General features: G+C 49.9%; 1 protein-coding gene across 3 annotated transcripts; it reads right to left on the minus strand.

Annotated features, from left to right (window-relative positions):
• Nucleotides 1-15,317, minus strand: RPAP1 (RNA polymerase II associated protein 1). Of its 3 annotated transcripts, XM_043471529.1 has the most exons (26): nucleotides 15,212-15,228; nucleotides 14,565-14,663; nucleotides 14,194-14,450; nucleotides 13,746-13,894; nucleotides 13,365-13,454; nucleotides 12,813-12,933; nucleotides 11,743-11,964; nucleotides 10,701-10,880; nucleotides 9,594-9,709; nucleotides 9,215-9,313; nucleotides 8,218-8,319; nucleotides 7,829-7,996; nucleotides 7,514-7,696; nucleotides 7,252-7,386; nucleotides 6,986-7,156; nucleotides 6,411-6,568; nucleotides 5,808-5,966; nucleotides 5,452-5,653; nucleotides 4,913-5,022; nucleotides 4,475-4,670; nucleotides 4,151-4,303; nucleotides 3,795-3,940; nucleotides 2,510-3,266; nucleotides 815-991; nucleotides 614-673; nucleotides 1-507 (listed from the first exon to the last, which is right to left on the minus strand). In XM_043471529.1, exons 3-26 carry the CDS (start codon nucleotides 14,372-14,374, stop codon nucleotides 355-357), a joined length of 4,188 nt encoding a protein of 1,395 aa, XP_043327464.1. In that variant the 5' UTR covers nucleotides 14,375-14,450; nucleotides 14,565-14,663; nucleotides 15,212-15,228; the 3' UTR covers nucleotides 1-354. The 3 variants fall into 3 exon arrangements, with proteins under 3 accessions (XP_043327464.1, XP_043327465.1, XP_043327466.1); XM_043471530.1 differs by lacking the exon at nucleotides 14,565-14,663 and having other exon boundaries at nucleotides 15,212-15,317; XM_043471531.1 differs by lacking the exons at nucleotides 14,194-14,450; nucleotides 14,565-14,663; nucleotides 15,212-15,228 and having other exon boundaries at nucleotides 13,786-13,894.
• Between the last annotated feature and the right edge of the window lie 5,297 nt (nucleotides 15,318-20,614).

Below are 20,614 nucleotides of genomic sequence, written 5' to 3' on the forward strand. Positions count from 1 at the left end.
GAAGATTTTAAAAAATTTATTTCAATGCCCAGCTCCAGTATTCATACACACTGATGCCAGGGCGTAGGCAGAGGAAGACAGGTATAGTTGGTTTATCTTGTCCCCAAGAAGGGGACATAGCTAAGTCACCCTTCACTCCCAGTGCAGACCCTCAGAAGTCCCAGATCATGGGCTTCAATTATCAGGATATACAGGTAGGTTCACCCAGCTCCAAAAAAGCTCAAAGAGCTTGCTTGCTCCCAGGAAGGCAGGCCTTCTGCTCTTTTGTTTCCTGCCCACTCTTAGGACACAAAGCCAGGTATCTGTTGGTAACTCTAGGAGAGTGTATCCATCTCTTCATCTGCAGCAGCTATACTAGGTCTCTGATACTCCATTTGGGAGCACTCCTGAGATCCTGAGTTTCTGAAGGTACTGCTGACGCACAGGGGGCAACTGGGGATACAGCTCAAAACCCTCGGGAAGGGCAGAATTGGGAAGCTTATAGTGGAGAAGGTGCTGCCGAAGGCCCTGCAGAGAAGAAAGAAACTTTATGTAGCAGGTAGTGAGATCCTGTTGAGATCTCTGTTCCCCAACACCCTTCATTCTCCCACCTCCAAGATGTGCCCCCCCCCACCTCATCTGTCAGCAGCCAAGTCTTCTGCAGCATGCTTCTGCAGGCAGCCTTGATCTCGTCCTAGAGGAAGAATAAGAAGAGGTGGCACCAGGCCAAGGGCAGGTACCTATCGCTGGCCTGGCTGGGCCCTCACCTCCTCCCCAGCTGGCCCAGTTCAATTGCAGGCCCCTTCCTCCCTGTGGAGATGGGGATGTAACTTACTGAGTTATTTGGGTCCTGGGAGAAGATGAAGCTGTTGACATGAGCCACAGCCACAGCATAGAGCACAGGGCACCAGCGTGGACGGAGGGCACCAGTAACCAGAGCCCGGAAGTAGAGCTGGAGGAGGGCCACGTTGTCTTCAGGAGGCGCCGTGTAGCACTCCAGGGACACAGGCAGCTGTGACAGGGGATATGAGGCATGCTGAGGGTCAGGGCATGATGTGGATCAGCGGACAATGGGGTGGAAGGTGGATGGTCACATGAACCAAATCCCTATCACAAGGGTCAAGGTTAAGGACTAAAGAGCTAGAAATGAACTTATTTAGAAAACAAAAGCAAACTCTCAAACATAGAAAACAACCTTATGGTTACCAGGGGGTGGGGGGAGGGATAAATTGGGAGATGGGGACATATACACACAACTATGTATTAAATAACTAATAAGAAACTGCTGGGACTTCCCTGGTGGTCCAGTGGCTAAGACTCTGAGCTCCCAGTGCAGGGGCCCCAGGTTTGATCCCTGGTCAGGGAGCTAGATCCCACATGCTACAACTAAGACCCAGAGCAGCCAAATAAATAAATAAAATTAAAAAAAAAAAAAAGAAAGAAAGAAACTGCTGCTGTATAGCACAGGAAATTCTGTAACAACTTACACAGAAAAATAATCTAAAACAAGAGTGGATACATGTATATATATAACTGATTCCCTTTGCTGTACACCTGAGACATAATATTGCAAATCAACTACACACCAATAAGTTTTTTTAAAAAAAGAAAGAGCTGGAAAGCAGTGGAAACTGGGAAACTGAGAAGCAGCTGTGAATTTCTACTGCCACCACTGCCTGTTTAATCTACTTGAAACTTTCAAAATGTCATATGCAGCTGCTCAATTCTATTATCAAACCATTCAAAAGTTCATGTTCTTTGGAATAGTAATTATTCTTTCTTAATTCCATGCAGAATGATTATGAGTTTACGTCCAATGGTGTTTATCAGAGCATTATTTAAAATAGCAAGAAATCAGAAACAAACTTTGATGCCCACTAAGGGGTTCTAATAAACTGTGACATACCTGCAAAATGGATTATTATATAATAAAAATGTTGATTTCTTAGGCTATTTAATAATGTGAGAAATACTTATTATATAACATTAAATTAAGAAAACATTATGTGGTGATCCCAATTTTATAAAAATATGTATACACATAAGAACTTCCCTGATGGTGCAGTGGATAAGAATCAGCCTGCCTCTGAGCTTTTGCTTATGCTGTTCCACTGGGTACATCCTGTCCTTCCTCAACAATCCAAATTCTACCCAACTTTTTGTGTCCAAATCAATTCCCACTTCTTCCACAAAACCTTCTCCTCATGGAAAATCCACTTTGATCTTTGCCTTCTCTGAATCCTGACTTAAGACCTAGAATCTGAATAACTGAGAACTATATTGCTTTCAGTACATCTCTTGTCTACACTGTAGCACCTCACGAGCAAGGAACCGTGCCATTAATAATAACGAACACCTATGGTATGCCAGATACCATGATAAACCCTTTTCATGTATTTTTTCATCTCCTCAAAGCCCCCAAGAGGTAAGATAAAGAACCTCAGGCCACCAAAGCGCCCCGCTGCTCAGGAGTGCTTCCAAGGCCCAGGACAGGATGCCCATGGTGGGCCCTGCTGGGCTGAGAAAGTACCTGTGTCAGCGGCAGGCCCAGAGCTCGCAAGGCACCCACGTGCTCCCCAAAGAGGGCGAGGCGCAAGGTGACGCTGAATCGACGCTGTAGGGGAAGGAGAATCAGAGCCCCAAAGAGGTGGTCCCCAAAAGAGACAGCCTCAAAATGCTCCAGGAAGTTGGCATAGAGGTCTGGGAAAGATGTCAGGCCAGGAAGCGGGCAATCCAGGTTGAGATTTGGTAGGACTTCAGGCTGGCAGAGCCGGGCCAGGAGGGCTGCCACCAGGCGTTGTATTGGGGTCTCCCGGAACAACTCACTGTCCACCAGGAACACACACATGAGCCGCGCCAGGCGGGCAGCCGGAGACACAGCCCAGAGCGCCTGGGGGCGCCAGCTTTCCAGGACAAGCACCCACTGCAGGGCCCGCAAGGCTGTGCCCACAGTGTCAGCAGGAGGGAGCCCCGAGGGGGTGTCTGAGGCCCGGTGGTAGAGTTGAATCAACGGCAGGAAAGGCCAGTCAGTGGGCAGCAGCGGCTCCTTAGGCACAGCGAGCAGCAAGGCTGGGACTCGCCGGAGCTCCCCTCGGTACAAGGCCTGAGAGGCGAGCAGGCTGGCCCGGGCCAGTGAGCAGTGGGTCAGGTAGCAGCTGCGGATGCTGGGGAGGTCCTGGCAGGCCTGAGCTAGGAGAGCCCCTCGCCCACATCCAAGGTCTCCGCCGCTTCCTAAGGAGAGCCGGTCAGAGAAGTCAGCTGCCTCTGGACCCCCTGATGCTCTTTCTCTGTAACAGAACCCAAAAACAAAAATGAGGGCAAGAACCCACAAGGCCACCAGCTCTCCAGGGCCTCCCAGGTCCAATCCGGCTCCTTCCTGTTCCCCTAATAACCATCCACATGGCAGTTAAGAGGACAGACACTAGAGCCAGTTACCTAGGTGCTCGTTTACAGAACTCTGTGCCTCGGTTCCCTCATAGTAAAATGGGGATGATAATAATGAAATGGGGATGATAATACCCATCTCAGGGTACGGGTTAAATAACTGAGTAACTGTTAGCTATTACAAGTGTACAGCTAGTTTATAACCATTTTCCAGCCATACAGTCATAGATGTCTCATAATAATACCCTAGTGTGTTATCCTCATCCTCACTTGACTAATGAGGAAACGGAAACTCAAGACAGGCTAAGTGTACTCCATGGAAGAAAGAAAATTAAGCCCAGGTCTTCTGGTTCCCAATTCAGAGCGGCTCTGGCAACCACCACAGTAGCTTTTTGAAAGGGCTGAGTTGATGCTACCAAGCCTGGACTTACGGGAGGAACTCCAGCCGGAACACACAGCTCAGCATCAGCTCATGGGCGAGGTGCTCACTCCCAGGCAGCAGCCGGCCCAGTAGGGCCAAGGCCATGCTGTGACAGAGGGCCACGTCGGTGCCTGCCACTGGTGGCTGGAGTGTTGCCTGTGGACAGAAAAGGGGGAGGGGGGAGGAGGAGGCAGAGGGGGTGAGGGGGACACAGGGAACAGAAGTGAGGAAGGGAATACGTGCCAACGGGCACAGGTTCTGGGCATGTCTTCAGGAAAGTCGGAGCTGCATGGCCTGTTGGAAGCAGCACGTGTTCCAGAGAGGCAGGATGGGGTTAATGGGGGGTGGGGGATTAGGGGCACCCACCGCTCTCTGGGCCAGGGTGAGTGCCAGGTACTGCAGGTGGTACTCATGGCGCAGGGCCCACGCAGAGAAGGGGGTGAGGTGCGGAGCGGCCACGGGAGCCACACATCGCAGGAAATAGTTCTGGAGTCCCGGGGCAGCCAGTACAGTGGCCAGCTGAGGAAGAGCAAGTGTGTTCGGATTTGGAAAGTGACTTCGATGCCTTCTGGGGCTCCCTGGCTGCCCGTCCCCTGCCAAACTCAGAAATGAGGGTTTGACAAAACAGGCCTCCTTTCCCCAAGGGGAGCCCTCCCCCGGAATCCTGTCATCTTGGCCCCCAGCACTCACCTGGCCACAGAGTCCTTTGTGGATCCGGCCCAGGGTGTTAAGAAGAGACAGCAGGGCCGTGAGGAATGGGAAGGGGGAAGCTGAGCCAGCCAGACTGAGAGGGGGGTGGCCCCCTGCACAGCCCAGTGACGCGAGGCTGGAGATAGTTTCGGGGGCCACAGCACAGGACTGTGGGTTGCAGAGAGGGGAGCAGCACCTGGAGGCAGAGTGGAGAAGCTGAGGGGGCTCTGGTCTGAGGTGTGCTGGGTTGTCTGCAACCAAGGTCAGTGGCAAGGTGGCCATGCAGATAGGGCCCACATTCCCTGGAGCCCCCAGCTGCTGCCTACGAGGGATTCAGGTCTCCCTCAAGCTGAATGGACCAGGGAGCTAGACTCAGGAACCCCATAAGAAGCGAAACTGCCTCCCTTCACCAACCTCCACCACACACAGAGTACATACCCCAGGGATTCCCATAGGCTGCCCAGAGAAGGGTGTTCCAGCAGGGGCAGCAGCAGCCCCTCTGACAGGCGCTCCATGTCCTGCAGCCAATCCTCTGGGCACAGGCCTGGCTGAAAGACCATGAGACTCACCGAGCTGATGGCCCAGGAGCCCCCATCCTCCTAGATCCTGTGCACTCAGGCCAAGCCTACGATTCCAAGATCCCCAGAGTCAGAGTTTAGAGGCTTCTGCCTTCTGACCCTTCTGGAGGGAGAGAGAAGACTCTGAGGTTGTGCTGGTAGGGGTCATGAGAGAGTATAATGACTCCAGGGAGGCTAAGCTGCTCTTTGGGGTTCTCTGGCCTCCACCAACATGGCTCCTTGGAAGCTCCACTGGATGTAAAGGTGGAAAGAGGAAGAATGCTAAGAGGGAAAAGATGGAGGGCAGGAAAAGGTGGCAAGAGGGAGGTATGGACAGGTGGAGATGGAGAAAGAGGGCAGAACGCTAAGACAGAGACAGGGCACCTAGGGCAGGGGGGAAGGCGAGTAGGCAACACTCACCTGCTGGCTCCAGGCCTGGTAGTAGGCATCCAGGAAGAGCAGGCAGGCAGTGGGCACCGGGCCCAGGGCACTCCACATCTCAGGTCTGGGCAGCAACTTCAAGGTCTGTCTGAGACATGGCTCCACAAGAGGGTGGAGCCCAGACACCTGTGTCCAAGTGATTGAGGAAGGGGTGGCCAACAGACTGGCTTCAGCAGAGTCACTACAGGAGAGCCAAAAGGGGCCGCAGTAAGGATCTGGCTGCCTGGACTGCCCTCTAGGCTCCGGCCACCCTCTTTCTGTGGAGGAGCCCTCCCACCGATCCCAGAGCTCCTGGCAGGACGACTCTCCACTGGCAGCTCAGGGCTAGGGCCTACCTACTGGGTTCAGGGGCGATGCAGCCGGCTGCCAAGGTCAGCTGGGTGAGGAGGGTGAGCAGCGAGGCGATCCTCTGCAGGGCGAGGGGCCGAGGCACGGGGCTACTGAGCTCCTTCGGCACAGCCTGCAGGGCTCGCATCAGCACAGGGTATAGCTCCCTGGCGGTGGTGGTGAGGGGGAGACAAAGACCGCCCTTCAGTGTGAGGAGGGAGACAGACAGAAGACATAGGGCAAGGCCTGCCCTGGGGCCTCTGCAGGCTGGCTGCGGAGGAGCAGGAGGGAGGCCTGGGCCGGGTACTCTGGTGAGGCTTCAAGGGAGGCTGGGGGCTGGGGGGAGGGAGGCAGCCCCCAAGGCTTCCACACTACACACTATAGGGAATTTCTATACGATTTCACCCAGATATCAATGCTGTGATGCACACAATGTGGTTAACCCAGCCTTGCTCCACTACCCCCTGGCTAGCCCTGACGCCCCAACTGTCTTCATTCCTCCCAGAATCACCTCTTCCTCATGCCCAGCCTCCCTCTGAGCCTGGACCTCGAGCAAGGCTGAATTGCAGGGCTGGAGGGGTCTTGAGGGGACTACCATCACCTCTTCCCACCTGTAAAGGTCACTGCCTAGGCCGTAGGAGGCTGCCACTGCCCACAGGCGGAAGGCCTCGGCGCTCAGGGTCTCGGCTTCCTCCAGGGGCAAGGCCAGATCCTGGGGGTCTTCAGCTATAAAGCGGCTCAGGCGGCTCCGGAGATCAAAGCCGCTCAGCTGGGGGTGGGCAGAGAGTCCGGGGATCAGGATCGCTGGGAGCCCTGTTCCAGGACCCTCTGGTGCCACAGGGTCATAGTTCAGGGCTCGGGTGAAACTACCTCATCCATCCCTCCCTTCTGCCCTCCTGCCTGCCTTCCTGTTAGCAGGCACTTGCTGGGCACCTTTGCCAAGGCTGCTTGGTGCCGATTTGTATGTGGCCCTCCTGGCCTGGGTGCAGGGGACAGGCAGCCTTCCTAATGAGCGCACAGCAAGCCTACAGGAAACACGAGGCTCCTTCCAGGGGGTTTCTGTTGCACTTTTAAGCAATTGGAACGGTTCGGAAGAGAAAGATGGCATGACTGGGCTGCCTAAAAGTGCAAGAACCACGCTTAGCCCCCAACCCAGCCTGCATCGCCTGCCCTGTGTCCTGCTCACCAGCCGGGCAGCAATATTCCTACCGGCCGAGGCCAGGACACGAAGCAGTTTCATGGCAGGAGCACAGGGCACTCTGTGTAGACTGGAGGTAGGCCCCGACCCCATGGGGGACCAGCTGGTGGGCAGGAATTCCCGCACCACAGTCTCCACCAGCCGAGGGCACTCCAGCACCTGTGAGGGCCAGGAGGAAAAGAGATGTGTGTGACTGAGGGGCAAGGCCAGGCCCAGCGAGGCTCTTTGCCCAGTCCCTGCCTCCTGTCTCTCACCCTTGTGGCTGACTCCAGGGAATGCCGGGCCAGGCGGATGAGCACGGTCAGGATGTCAAGGACCACAGAAGGGCCTGGGCAGGTCACCTCCAGTACGTAGCGCAGCCGAGGCAGCAGGTTGGTAGCCAGAAGCCCCTGAGGTTCAGACACAAGCCCCCTGCCAAATGCAGCTGGGCCCCAGGCCTTGATGACCCCTCCTCCTCCCAACACGGGCTTGCCCTGGAGGTCACGGGACTGGGTGCAGCTGCCCGCGCGCTTGTACCTTGATGACATCATGTCGGGCCAGCTCAGATGGAGGCCGGTTTCCTTCTTCAGGACTCTTGGTTTTTGCCTTTTCTGCTGGGGGTTCTTCATCCTCGTCCTCGTCCTCCTTGCCCTCCTGGCTGGGCATCAGAGCGAACATCAGTGCTCCATGGTACCAAGAGAAGGCGCTGTCGAGGAGCTCCTGAGAGAGGAGAGTGGGGGTGGGAAGAGGAAGAAGGGATCGGGTCAGGAAACGGCTCGTTGGTGAGGGCAGGCCCAACAGGGGGAGTAGGGACCACGAGGCCTCGGAGCTTCATTCCTCTGCGTGTTGTACCTCATCTCCAGGGCCCACCAGCAGGGCCCGAAGAGCCCGGACAGCAGCTGCGATGACCCCATCCACTCTGTCATCCAGGGAGAAGCGCAGCAGGAAGAGGAAACCGGCATCCAGAAGGAGGTTCAAGACACTGCCCACCAGCTGGTCCCCAAACTCTCCAGCCTGGGCCTTGAGGGCAGGAGGAGAAAACCTTGCTGAATCTGCTGAAGGTACTGAGTCTTCGTCCTAGAGCCTTCACTTGCCTGTCTAGGACCCTGGGTTTGACCTGTTCCCAGTGTGACCCACAGACAGCTGGGGTACGGACCAGTGAGTCAGAATGAAATGGGCGAAGGGTGGGAGAGTCTAAGGGGCAGGGGGGGTGGACAGGACCAGACCAGTGGTTCACTCACCCTGCCGATGACCTGGGCCAACACGTGCAGCGCTAGGGCTCTCTGCTGGGACACCTGGCTGCGTGTCAGGTGGAAGAGCTCCTGAAGGGAGTACCCTGCTCTCTAGAACAGGGACAAGAAGTCAGAAGGAGCTAAGACACAGGGAAGCACCCATTAACAAATATGGGGCAATCCTCATCTGCCATAAATGGAGTTGGGTGTCAAGCGAAGACAAAAGTGATGTTTCTTGCCTCTGCTTTCCATGAATCCTCAAACTGGTAAAGAAAATAAGACTTGCACACAAGTAACCACAGCCTAAGGCAGATTGGTGGGGATATGTAGTCACTGGTGTTTAATTTGCAACTAAAGAAGAGGAGAGAGAGAGAAGCTGTTCCGGAAAAGTGATGTGGTCTCAGTGAGCTGACAGAGCCCTGATGGCCGGGCATGGAGTGAAGGGTAAAGGTTTCCCTGGAGCGGGCTTCAGGAACTGCGTGCTGGAGGTCCAAGAGCAGGGGGGCGGGGAAGGTGGCCGAATGTGCAGTAGGAGGGAGGGAGGGAGGCAGAGCTGTGGGGTCAGCAGGGACAGATGGCGGAAGGGCTGTTCTGCTGGGTTGAAGAGCCAGGGCCTTATTCTGGGAGCATTCCCTGAGCAAGGAAATGTTCTGAGGCAAGAGATAGCCTGAACGGGGTCAGAGGAAATCAGTACAGTAATCCCATTGGGGAGTGAACCGCAGGACAGAGTGAGTAGAAGACATGGTGACTGAGCAGACAAGAGGGAACAAGGCTTAGATGGAGGAAGCAACGTGGAGAGCTGACAAATACGGAATTGGCAAGTTCTGGTGACTGACTGGAGTGTGAGAGAACGTGGAGAAGGATTTCAGGCCTTAGAACCAGCAGGGTCAAGAACTGGAATGGGCACACAGGAGGGTTGAGGCAGCTGAGCAGCCGCCCTTCTCCATATGGTTGTTAAAGGCACTTGCTGAGAACTGTCCAGTGCTCCTTGGAGCCCTCGCCTCACCTCTGCCTCCTCTCCATGGTGGTGCAGACCCAGATGGGTGGGAAGGTCCGTGTCGGGGGCCAGCAGCTCTCCCTGAAGACTGAAACGGGCCTGCATCCTCTAATGGGTAGAGAAAGAGGACTATGCACTGGGACAGCAGTGAATTCCTCACGTCCTTCCTCACTGTAATCCCAGGCCTCTCAGGACTTAGGCCCTGTCTGGACCTCTGACCTGAAGTGGGGCTCCTCTGGCCTGAGGAGCCAGGCAGGAAGACAGGGGTGAGCATAGAGAAGCTTCTCCAGCTCAAGGGATGAGGAGGGCCTGAGTTCTGGGTGCAAGAGCAATAGCTCCACTCACTCCCACCCCGCTGCACCCCTGTCGGCCAGTGGGCCCTCCTCACCTCCTGCGTCTGCTGCCGCCGGAGTGGAGGCAGGTCCTGGGTCCAATGGAGCTTCTCCAGCTCCACAGTGTCCATGTGCAGCCATTCTTTCTGGGGAGTCACAGGCAAGGCCAGAGCTGGGGAGATGGGAGCAGAGTAGTTTCCCTAAGGGGCTCAGCTTGCTGATCTACTGGGGTCCCAGGTGTCCAGAAGTTGCCACATCCACCTCTGCCCAAGGGTCTGGCAGCCTCTGCCCTCAGCTGTGGCTAACAGCACAGCCCACGGCCTGGAATGACTACTATGGCAGACATCCTGTCCTGGGCTCTAGCCCCTTGCTGACCCCAAAGATTTGCTGAGAGGGGAAAAAGAGGAGATGAGAAAGAAAGGAGAGAGGAGCAAACGAGGAAGGGAGGACCACAGACATCAGGGAAACCCACTTCTCCACTCTAGCACTGACTTTCCAAAGGAGTAGGGGAATGGAGACAATGAGGGGGCAGCTACACTTCAGCAGAGCAAGATACTGAGACACACACCTGCCACCTCCTCTTCCTCCTTCCTCACCCCACCCAAACCCCAGCCAACTCGCTCAGCTGTTCTGGAGCATAACTCCGAGCAGGAGGTTCCTAGGGCTCTCCAAATTCAATTCTTCTTTTGTAAATCACTAATAAAATAATCCTGTTCCTGGAGGATGAGTGCTCCCACTGGCCTTTCTGCTTCAGGCGTGGCCTGTTCATAAGACCTGCATCAGACCCTTCCTCTCCCACCACCTTGCCATCAGAGAGAGCCGAGGCAGAAAGAACTGTGGGATGGATGTAGCCAGAGCTGGGGCAGTGATTGCAAAGGCAAGGGGCAGATGGTCTGTGGGGGAGGGGGCCATTCAGTCATCATACTGTGCTGTCTCCTACTGGGGAGGGGGGAGAAGGAGCAGTTAGCAGGACGGGAACACAGGAAGCGTGTGCGGGAAGAATATATGCATGAGCAAATGAAGACTGATTTCAAGCCAAACATGAGGATTAGCATTACATGTTCAAGGACAGAGAAGGTTCTCTCTCTTCCCATCTGCCAGACCTGGGAGAAGGAATACTTTCCTCTGCTTTCATTCCTCCAAAGTCCCCTCCTCCTCCAAACCTGGGGTTTCTGGCTCCAGCTCATCTTCCTGCCTGGGCACATTGGCAGAAGTTGGTGCAATGGCTTCCTTTCCAGTGACCTCAGCAGAGGGTCTTCCTGGTCTCTGCTCCCTTGTGGCCTTCTCTTCTGCTTGCTCACGGGTACGGCTGTGAGATTTCAAGAAGGCAACCAAGCTGGGATCTAGAACACAGCATGAAGAGGAGAGTGGTTGGAGGCATACCCTTCCCAGCCTCCAACAGACCCAAAACCCGCTGAATGTGGCCTGTCTGTGGGGGCCAAGGCCAAGCAAGGCACTTCCCAGCCAGGGTATGTGCCCCCTGGGCTCTCTTGCAGCCTCAGTGACCCATATCTGTCACTAGAACCTGCCTACCCACCTATCCCTCCATTTTTCACAGTCCTCTGGTCCAGCGCTCTCTGTCCATCCCTGTGCTTGGCTTCAGGTCAAGGACCAAAGTAAGGGGCTATGCAATAAATGAATCAATGTTGACTAGGGCCAAAAAGAAGGCATTTAGGGGAATAGTTTCTCACTTTCAGTTATTTATTTACTTATACATAAATATTCACTAAAAACCTAATACATGCTATGCTCTATGTAAGTGCTAGATACATAGTTTGGAATAAGATTGACTTGACAAATACTGTTTTGGTGACCAAAAACTGGGAGGGAGGTGTAATACGCACAGCATATAATTCACATAAAACAGAGTGCCCTGCAGCTGTACTAGAGTACAGCCAGAATACAGTGTATACTATACTATACCTGTACCGTATACACAACCTACTGGTTAAAAGCACAACCCATGAGACCAGGTAGACCTGGATTTACATCACATTCATGTTCCTTAACAGGCTGCATGACCTAGGGGAGAATTTCTTAAGGTTTTGAGCCTCAGTTTTGTTTTTCATTAAATAAATCAGGTTAGCATCACCTGCCTCACAGGTACATTTGAGGACAGAATGAAAAGCACTCACAGTAAGCCTTCCTCAATAAATGGCAATCCCTTCCTAGCCCAGTCTTGGCAGGAAAGGCCGGTACTCATACCAAGCTGAGCCAGCAACCGCTGCTGTTCCTGCAGGATCTCCTCTGGAGCCAGAGCTTGCAGTCTCGCTACGTTTTCTTCATGGATGGTCTGGGCTTCCTGCTCAGCCTCCTGGCTCTTGAGCCCCTTTCCTGTCACCAGATGGGGTCCCTGGAAGCTGTAGCTGTTCCATGGAGGCTGGCTGCCCCGCTCCCTAGTTGTGAGTGCCTCACAGGTCATAGCACCTGCAAGAAGAATACAATCAGTTCATCGCCTTACTCCAACTGGGATTCCTGGGCCTCTTCTCTAATCCCATTAGCTCTGGAGACAGAGAGATGTCCCAGAGTCTTCCCAGGCACAAAGCAGAGACACCCCCCCCCCACCTCCAGATATGACACATGACTCCAGGCACCCTGGGCCTGGCTTGGGGTGATGATCTCTGTACTCATTTTCCCCCTTGGATTTACATGAGGTTTCCCTCAGAAACATCCCACTGGCTCTTCTCTTGGATGTCTAGGCAGACATCTGCCTCTAGAGGTCTGCCCCTAGTTCTTCTCCTAGTAATTTGCATCCCTAAAGAATTCTGGCCTATATCTTTATTTTACAGCCTCCACCAGACACTTCAGGCTTCCCCAACGGCTCAGCAGTAAAGAATCTGCCTGCGATACAGAAGACGCAGGAGGCCTTAGGTTCGACCCCTGGGTTGGAAAGATCCCCTGGAGGAGGGCATGGTAATCCACTCTAATATTCTTGCCTGGAGAATCCCATGAATAGAGAAGCCTGGTGGGTTGCAGTCCACCGGGTTGCAAAGAGTCAGACACAACTAAAGCGACTGAACACACACTCACACACACACCAGACACTTCTATCCCCTTTTTTTCTCCTATAGTCAAGTAATGATCTGTCCTCTGCCTGCACGTAAGACCCAGATATGGACCCAAGCTGCCCATACTCAATACTCTCAGTAGGGTATGGGACAGCTCCTATTTAGATGCACTTCAGGTTTGAAGCAGGAAAGATGAATATCTAGGGATGACTCTATGGTTGTGTATTACAAAAAAGCTGAGCCCAAGCCTCTTCAATCCCCACTCACTCTCTGGTGGGTCCAAGATAGATGCAACTTCTCTAACTGGTGAGACCTTGGCTCCAGATGCTCTCCTGGCTGCAATTTCCTGGGCAAAGATGCTTCTCTTACCAGCTGTTGCTGGCTTTCCCTAAAGGGCAAAAAGAAAACCCAGGTGACAGATGCTCATTACTCTATTCTCTACTCAACCTATTGATGTCACTGGAACAAAGAGATACAAGAGACTTAATCTCCAAGGGTCACAACCCTAGTCCTCAGAAAAAGCAAGGTTCCATAGAAACACAAGTTTTGAAGTCTGACAGACTTGGGGTGGACTTCTGGCTCTTCTATTAGATGTGTGGTGTAGGACAAGCTATCAGTTTTCTTATTTGAAAAAGGGAGATAACAATGCCTACATTATATGGCTGTTATGAGGACTAAATGAAGTAACGCATATAAAGTGCTTAGTGCTGTGCAGTTTTAACAATGGAATTGTTTATCATTATTATCTACCTTGGGAAGATGCACTATGATGCTCACATGACTGTCCCCTAAACACCATCTAAGGTGACCTCTGCCTACCTGTCTCCCCTGTGAACGATGGAATACAGGAGGGAAAGCAACGCCACTGGACACAGGCAGATTCACAGGCATTGAACTTGTATCTCGTTCCTGCAGCAAAAAAGTACAAAGCAGTAAAGATACAGACAAATCCTCAAGCTCAACGCTATCCCATTAACCTTAGTACTGTATGACTGTTATGACTAGAACCTCACCCTAAAGAGTTATGAACCCACCTTTCTTCTCAAGGCACAGTGATTCTAAACCAGCCCCCAACCTGACTGCAGGGGGATGAAGTCCCATCTTTCTGAATCACTCTCTACTCAGTAAGGCTCACCACCCACACCCAACATCCCTGCTGCCCTAGGATGCCTTGCTCCACTTAACCAGGGTGAGACGCACAATAATCTTAGTCAAGACAGCAGTGATGTGCTGATCGTGCCTGTTCAGCCTCTCTTCAGGGTCCTCATGTTCAGGCAGGAGACGGCCAGGGCTGGGCCTGGCTCTCTTTGGGGGAGCAGGAACCAAAGCTGGGGGCAAATCTGGGAGACCTAAGAAAGGAAAAAAACCCAGATGTGAGATTACTCATATCTTCCCAGGAAGAGACTGAGGGCTAGAGGGAAGCCAAAGAAAGAAAGGCAGCTGCTGTGGGGCCCTGGCTCAAGCTGTGTCACCTTGGGTAAGGTATTTAATCTCTCTGGACTCAGTTTCTTCATATGTAAAATGGGGCTGCAGCAACAGAGTTCCACAGTTCTGAAATAATTATGGGCAATCCAGCCACATCAGGAAGAGGAGAAGACCCTGAGGTTGTACCCCTCTCCTTTTCAACCGGATACCCACAGCCACTCACTGTCCAGCATCACCACATCCCGATGATCCTGCAGGGGAGGCTGCTCCAGGTTGGCATCCCCAGCTCTCCTACTTCCTTTCTTCACCAGCTGTACTGCTGGGGTTGCACCAGCTGCAAGAAACTGACTCTGGAAGCGCAGCAGGTCCACCTCCGACTCCCCTGGCTTTGGTCTCGACAGCATCTTGACACTCCAGCTGCCTCCCTAGTTCAACTCTTTCCAGCACTGCTTCAGCGTAGGGGATTCACTCTCATTCACCCTAGAAGCAATAAAGATAATGGGCCCTCTGCAACTGAACCTCAATTCTTTTTTGTGCATCAGAGAAGGCTCCTTTTCCCTGGGTTCATATGGACTCATTCCTCCTCATTCATACCTTATTGCCTTTCTCTTTATTTAGCCTTCCCTGATGTCAACTGTCCAGCAACAGTATTTTCTGCCAACTTAGGTTGTTTAGAATCTGTGATGATAAAAGCTGAGAAACAACCACAAGGGACCTAAGGAATATGCCTTCAAGAGCCAGGCAGTGGTGATTCAGCATCAGACTGGTGGGAACATGCCTGGCTTAAAAGTATTCAAATTATTAAAAACCTTGGGCTATAAAAGATTGATATATAAAAATCATTTTTATTTCTACACACTATCAAAGAACAATCAGAAAACAAAATTAAGAAAACAATTGTATTTACAATAGCTTGAAAACAATAAAATACTTAGTAATAAATTTCACCAAAGCAGTCCCTGACTTGTACTCTGTCAGGCCCCACAACTGCCCTAAAGGGTTGGGCTCTACGGTCGCAGGTGCTCCACGATCACCCGTGTCAGCAAAGAGAAACCACGAGTCTCAGACTATGCTGCCTGCAGATGGAAGGCCGTGCTTAGGGTCTCCGCATCGAAGAGGCCGCGGCCGCCCCTGGCCAGACCAAAGACACTGGGGCAGGCTCCGACAAAGAACTAAATACCCTGTATCAGAGGCCTCAGCCGGGATTTCCTGCAGTCCATCCCGCCAGCCAAACCACCTACTTGATCTAGAACCACCTGGGCGCCGCCATCTTGCCCCGCTGGGGCTGGGCTTCCGCCGCCGCCGGTTTTGAGCTTCCGCCCCGCATCCCGGCTCCGCCCACTCTTGGGAAGGAATTGCCGTATTGGTGTTCTGGACTCTTGAATAGGAAAGTACTCCAGCAAGTAAGCTTTACGCAGACTCTCTCTACACAAACAATACCAGTAACAGAGGCGAAGAGTTGCTCAGACGCCTTCCCGCACTCACCAGCCGGTATAACCGTATGCTACATTCCAGCACCCAAGCTCAGGAGCAGCGGATAGAAACCTGCATACTCAGGACGGTAGCCTCCCCAGTGTGATTATGGAGTAAGAAGATTACCGGGGCTTCCCAGGTGGCTCAGTGGTAAAGAATGCCAGCCAATGCAGGAGCCTCAGGAGACCCGGGTTCGACCCGTGGGTCGGGAAAATCCTCTGGAGGAGGAAATAGCAACCCACTCCAGTATTCTTGCCAGGATTATCCCACGGACAAAGGAACCTGGTGGCCTACAGTCCATGGGGGTCGCAAAGAGCCGTTGGTGACTGAACAAGAATATAACCAGGACAAAAGAAAGGTGAAGCCCAAGGAATTCCTTGGAATCTTCTATCTGCACTACCTGTGTGCCATGTTGGAAGCATGCTGCCCACTATCAGCTATCACCAGTTACCTTTTCACAGGCATGTGCCCTGTTCCCTTGAGTAAACTTTGAGTTCCTTGGGGGAAATCAGGTCTTCTTTTTTGCATCCATCATGCTCACCACCCAGTATATTGCCATGCTCATATGACCTTAGTAAATCATTGCTTGATTGAAGGCCATCTTAGGGCAGTCAATGTTAGCAGGCGTCAGAAACCCCTGGAGGGCTTGTTAAACCAGATTTCTGGGCCACATCTGAGTTTCTGATTCACTCAGTCTGTAATAGGAACCAGGAATTTGCATTTCTAGCAATTTTCCAAGTATTCTATAAAATCCTTCTTTAGCTCTCTTGGTTTCAACTGCAGAAGTAAATTTCAGCTGCTAGGATTTAGCCAACTTTGGGATCCGGATAGTACTGGCTGGTCAGAAGTTAATGGTGAGGTGAGGGAGGGAAATTGAATCCAAAAATGCAGGAAGAATGGATATAGAAAGCCATTGTTTGCAACCACTAATGACATAATTACTGCAGGCAATGATCATCAATGATTGATAAAACTATTAGGTAAAAGGTTGATGAGAACTTTGGATGGATGGATCAGGTGGCCAACTTTTTAACCTACTGATGAATCTTAAGGTCACTGAAAGTGGGGCCACTGGGCATAATGTGCCCTCTGATACAATGCCACTGAAAGTGCAAAACTTTTTGCACAACAAAGGAAACTATAAGCAAGGTAAAAAGACAGCCATCAGAATGGGAGAAAATAATAGAAAATGAAGAAACAGACAAAGGATTAATCTCAAAAACATACAAGAAACTCCTGCAGCTCAATTCCAGAAAAATAAATGACCCAATCAAAAAATGGGCCAAAGATCTAAACAGACATTTCTCCAAAGAAGACATACAGACGGCTAACAAACACATGAAAAGATGCTCAGCATCACTCATTATCAGAGAAATGCAAATCAAAACCTCAATGAGGTACCATTACAAGCCAGTCAGAATGGCTGCTATCCAAAAATCTACAAGCAGTAAATGCTGGAGAGGATGTGGAGAAAAGGGAACCCTCTTACACTCTTGGTGGGAATGCAAACTAGTACAGCCACTATGGAGAACAGTGTGGAGATTCCTTAAAAAACTGGAAATAGAACTGCCATATGACCCAGCAATCCCACTCCTGGGCATACACACCGAGGAAACCAGATCTGAAAGAGACATGTGTACCCCAATGTTCATCGTAGCACTGTTTATAATAGCCAGGACATGGAAGCAAACTAGATGCCCATCAGCAGACGAATGGATAAGGAAGCTGTGGTACATATACACCATGGAATATTACTCAGCTATTAAAAAGAATTCATTTGAACCAGTTCTAATGAGATGGATGAAACTGAAGCCCATTATACAGAGTGAAGTAAGCCTGAAAGATAAAGACCAATACAGTATACTAACGCATATATATGGAATTTTAAAAGATGGTAACAATAACCCTATATGCAAAACAGAAAAAGAGACACAGATGTACAGAACAGACTTTTAGACTCTGTGGGAGAAGGTGAGGGTGGGATGTTCACAGAGAACAGCATTGAAACAAGTATACTATCAAGGGTGAAACAGATCACCAGCCCAGGTTGGATGCATGAGACAAGTGCTCAGGGCTGGTGCACTGGGAAGACCCAGAGGGATGGGATGGAGAGGGAGGCAGGAGAGGGGAACGGGATGGGGAACACATGTAAATCCATGGCTGATTCATGTCAATGTATGGCAAAAACCACTACAATATTGTAAACTAATTAGCCTCCAACTAATAAAAATAAATGGAAAAAAAAAAAAGAAAGTGCAAAACACATCCTAGAAAGCCTTTATAAAAAAAAATTGAAAAAAAAACTGAAGCTAAATCTAGTCAACCGTCTAGCTCTATCTTGTCTAACTGCATTAAGGGACTATTAATTAATTATGTGGTCCTGATTTGTTTATATCCTGATTCAAACAAACCTACTATAAAATGATACTTTTTGAGACTATTTGGAAAAACTAAAACTAAAACACATCCTACTAAGTATTTTTAAAACATTTCTTTGGGTATGGGAAGTTCCCTGGTGGTGTAGTGGTTAGAATTCGGTGCTTTCACTGTCATGGCCCATGTTCAATCTCTGGTTGGGAACTGAGATCCTACAAGCCAAGTGGTGCAGCTAAATAAACAAGTCAATAAAGAAAATGTGTTTTTTTAAGTGTTTTGGGTATGGATGTGGTTCTTTTTGAAAAATAATCTTTATTTTAGAATAGCTTTAGCTTTACAGGATTGTTCCATTTCTGCTTTATTGACAACGCCAAAGCCTTTGACTGTGTGGATCACAAAAAACTGTGGAAAATTCTGAAAGAGATGGGAATACCAGACCACCTGACCTGCCTCTTGAGAAACCTGTATGCAGGTCAGGAAGCAACAGTTGGAACTGGACATGTAACAACAGACTGGTTCCAAATAGGAAAAGGAGTACGTCAAGGCTGTATATTGTCACCCTGCTTATTTAACTTATATGCAGAGTACATCATGAGAAATGCTGGACTGGAAGAAGCACAAGCTGGAATCAAGATTGCCGGGAGAAATATCAATAACCTCAGATATGCAGATGACACCACCCTTATGGCAGAAAGTGAAGAGGAACTAAAGAGTCTCTTGATGAAAGTGAAAGAGGAAAGTGAAAAAGTTGGCTTAAAGCTTAACATTCAGAAAACTAAGATCATGGCATTTGGTCCCATCACTTCATGGGAAATAGATGGGGAGACAGTGGAAACAGTGTCAGACTTTAATTTTGGGGGCTCCAAAATCACTGCAGATGGTGATTGCAGCCATGAAATTAAAAGACACTCCTTGGAAGGAAAGTTATGACCAACCTAGATAGCATATTAAAAAGCAAAGACATTACTTTGCCTACAAAGGTCGGTCTAGTCAAGGCTATGGTTTTTCCAGTGGTCATGTATGGATGTGAGAGTTGGACTGTGAAGAAAGCTGAGCGCTGAAAAATTGATGTTTTTGAACTGTGGTGTTGGAGAAGACTCTTGAGAGTCCCTTGGACTGCAAGAAGAGCCAACCAGTCCATCCTAAAGGAGATCAGTCCTGGGTGTTCATTGGAAGGACTGATGCTGAAGCTGAAACTCCAGTACTTTGGCCACCTCATGCGAAGAGTTGACTCATTGGAAAAGGCCCTGATGCTGGGACGGATCGGGGGCAGGAGGAGAAGGGGACGACAGAGGATGAGTTGTTTTGGATGGCATCACCGACTTGATGGACATGGGTCTGAGTAAACTCTGGGAGTTGGTGATGGACAGGGAGGCCTGGTGTGCTGTGATTCATGGGGTCGCAAAGAGTTGATCACGACTGAGCAACTGAACTGAACTGAACTGAAAGAAACATTCCAGTTATCCTAAACGTAGTAGCATCTATCATTAATATGGTAGGTTTGTTGGTATTAATAAACCAATATTTGACATAGTATGACTAAAGTCCATACTTTATTCAGGTTTCCTCAACTTTTCCCTAATGTCCTTTTCCTGTTCCATCCAGGATACCACATTACATTTCATTGTCATGACTCCTTAGGCTCTCTTAGCTGTCACAGCTTCAGAGAGGGTTTTTTTTTTTTTGATGACTTGGACATCAAAATAGAATAGTACTGGTAGGGTATTTTGTGCCATATCCTGCCAATGAGATTTGTCTAAGGATTTTCTCATGATTAGACTGAGGTTATGAGTTTGAAGTCCTCCCCCTCCTTGAGGCTGGAGGACCTACATAAATTATTTGTAATTCTGCATGGGAGATTTGTCAATGCTCTCCACGAATTAACTTATTAATTTACAATATACTTTTTAATTATTAACAAATTATAACATAGTCATTCACATATATTTATATTTGACCCTTTGATATACCCCATCATTGTGTGTGTGTGTATGTGTGTGTGTGTGTGTTGGCCATAACATGTGGCTTGTGGGATTTTGGTCCCATGACCAGGGATTGAACCGGGTCCCTCAGTAGTGAGAAGTTGGAGTCCTAACCACTGGACAGAATTCCCTGTGTGTATATGCTTGATCTGTGTTTTCTGCTTTTGTTTTTGAATACTTCCTTACTTTCTGGCACTACAAAATGCTCCAAGTTCATCTTGTATATTTCCTGCCCCAGTCCTAGAATCAGACATTTCTCCAAGGACCCTTGGTTCTCTTATATTGGAAACTGGTATTAGAAACCAAGATTTGGGTGCTAGATATACTCATTGCTACTGGAGTGTCTTGCTTTTGGGCCCTTCTCAGCTGACAAAGGGAATATATGTGTATGTGTAACATATACACATATCTATAAATATTTCTATATGTAACTATCTGAATCTATATATAGGTGAGTTTTTCAAAGCCTGTTACAGATACACAGTGTAATATTTACAGCTGAAATTAATCATATGGCTAAGATTTGGTTTTAAAACTCCAGCAAAAGAATAAAAATAAATTGGAATGATACAACACAATTGGCTAAGATAATCATCGAAGCAGAATGAAGGGTACTTTGGAGATTCATTATACTGTTCTACTTGTGCTTATATTTAAAATATTTCATAATAAAAAAAAGTTTTTTAAAATAGCCTAAATTACCATGTTGCTATTAAAGCAGTTAAAAAAAAAAGACAGCTAGATACATGGCATTCACACACACACACATACTACACTCTTCTTCTCAGGGTCATCCCTCAGTGAAATTTTGAA

Source organism: Cervus canadensis, chromosome 6 (assembly GCF_019320065.1).
Source record: "Cervus canadensis isolate Bull #8, Minnesota chromosome 6, ASM1932006v1, whole genome shotgun sequence".
NCBI lineage: Eukaryota > Metazoa > Chordata > Mammalia > Artiodactyla > Cervidae > Cervus > Cervus canadensis.

What these genes read in the sequence shown, in the direction of transcription:
- RPAP1 (XM_043471530.1), bottom strand. Translation starts at nt 14,374, where the DNA reads ATGCTGTCGAGACCAAAGCCAGGGGAGTCGGAGGTGGACCTGCTGCGC. An exon ending in AGCCTATGGGAATCCCTGGG is followed by an intron (nt 4,671 to 4,912) that starts GTATGTACTCTG and finishes CTCTGCCTCCAG; the next exon opens with GTGCTGCTCCCCTCTCTGCA. An exon ending in TTCCGGCTGGAGTTCCTCCC is followed by an intron (nt 3,267 to 3,794) that starts GTAAGTCCAGGC and finishes GTTCTGTTACAG; the next exon opens with AGAAAGAGCATCAGGGGGTC.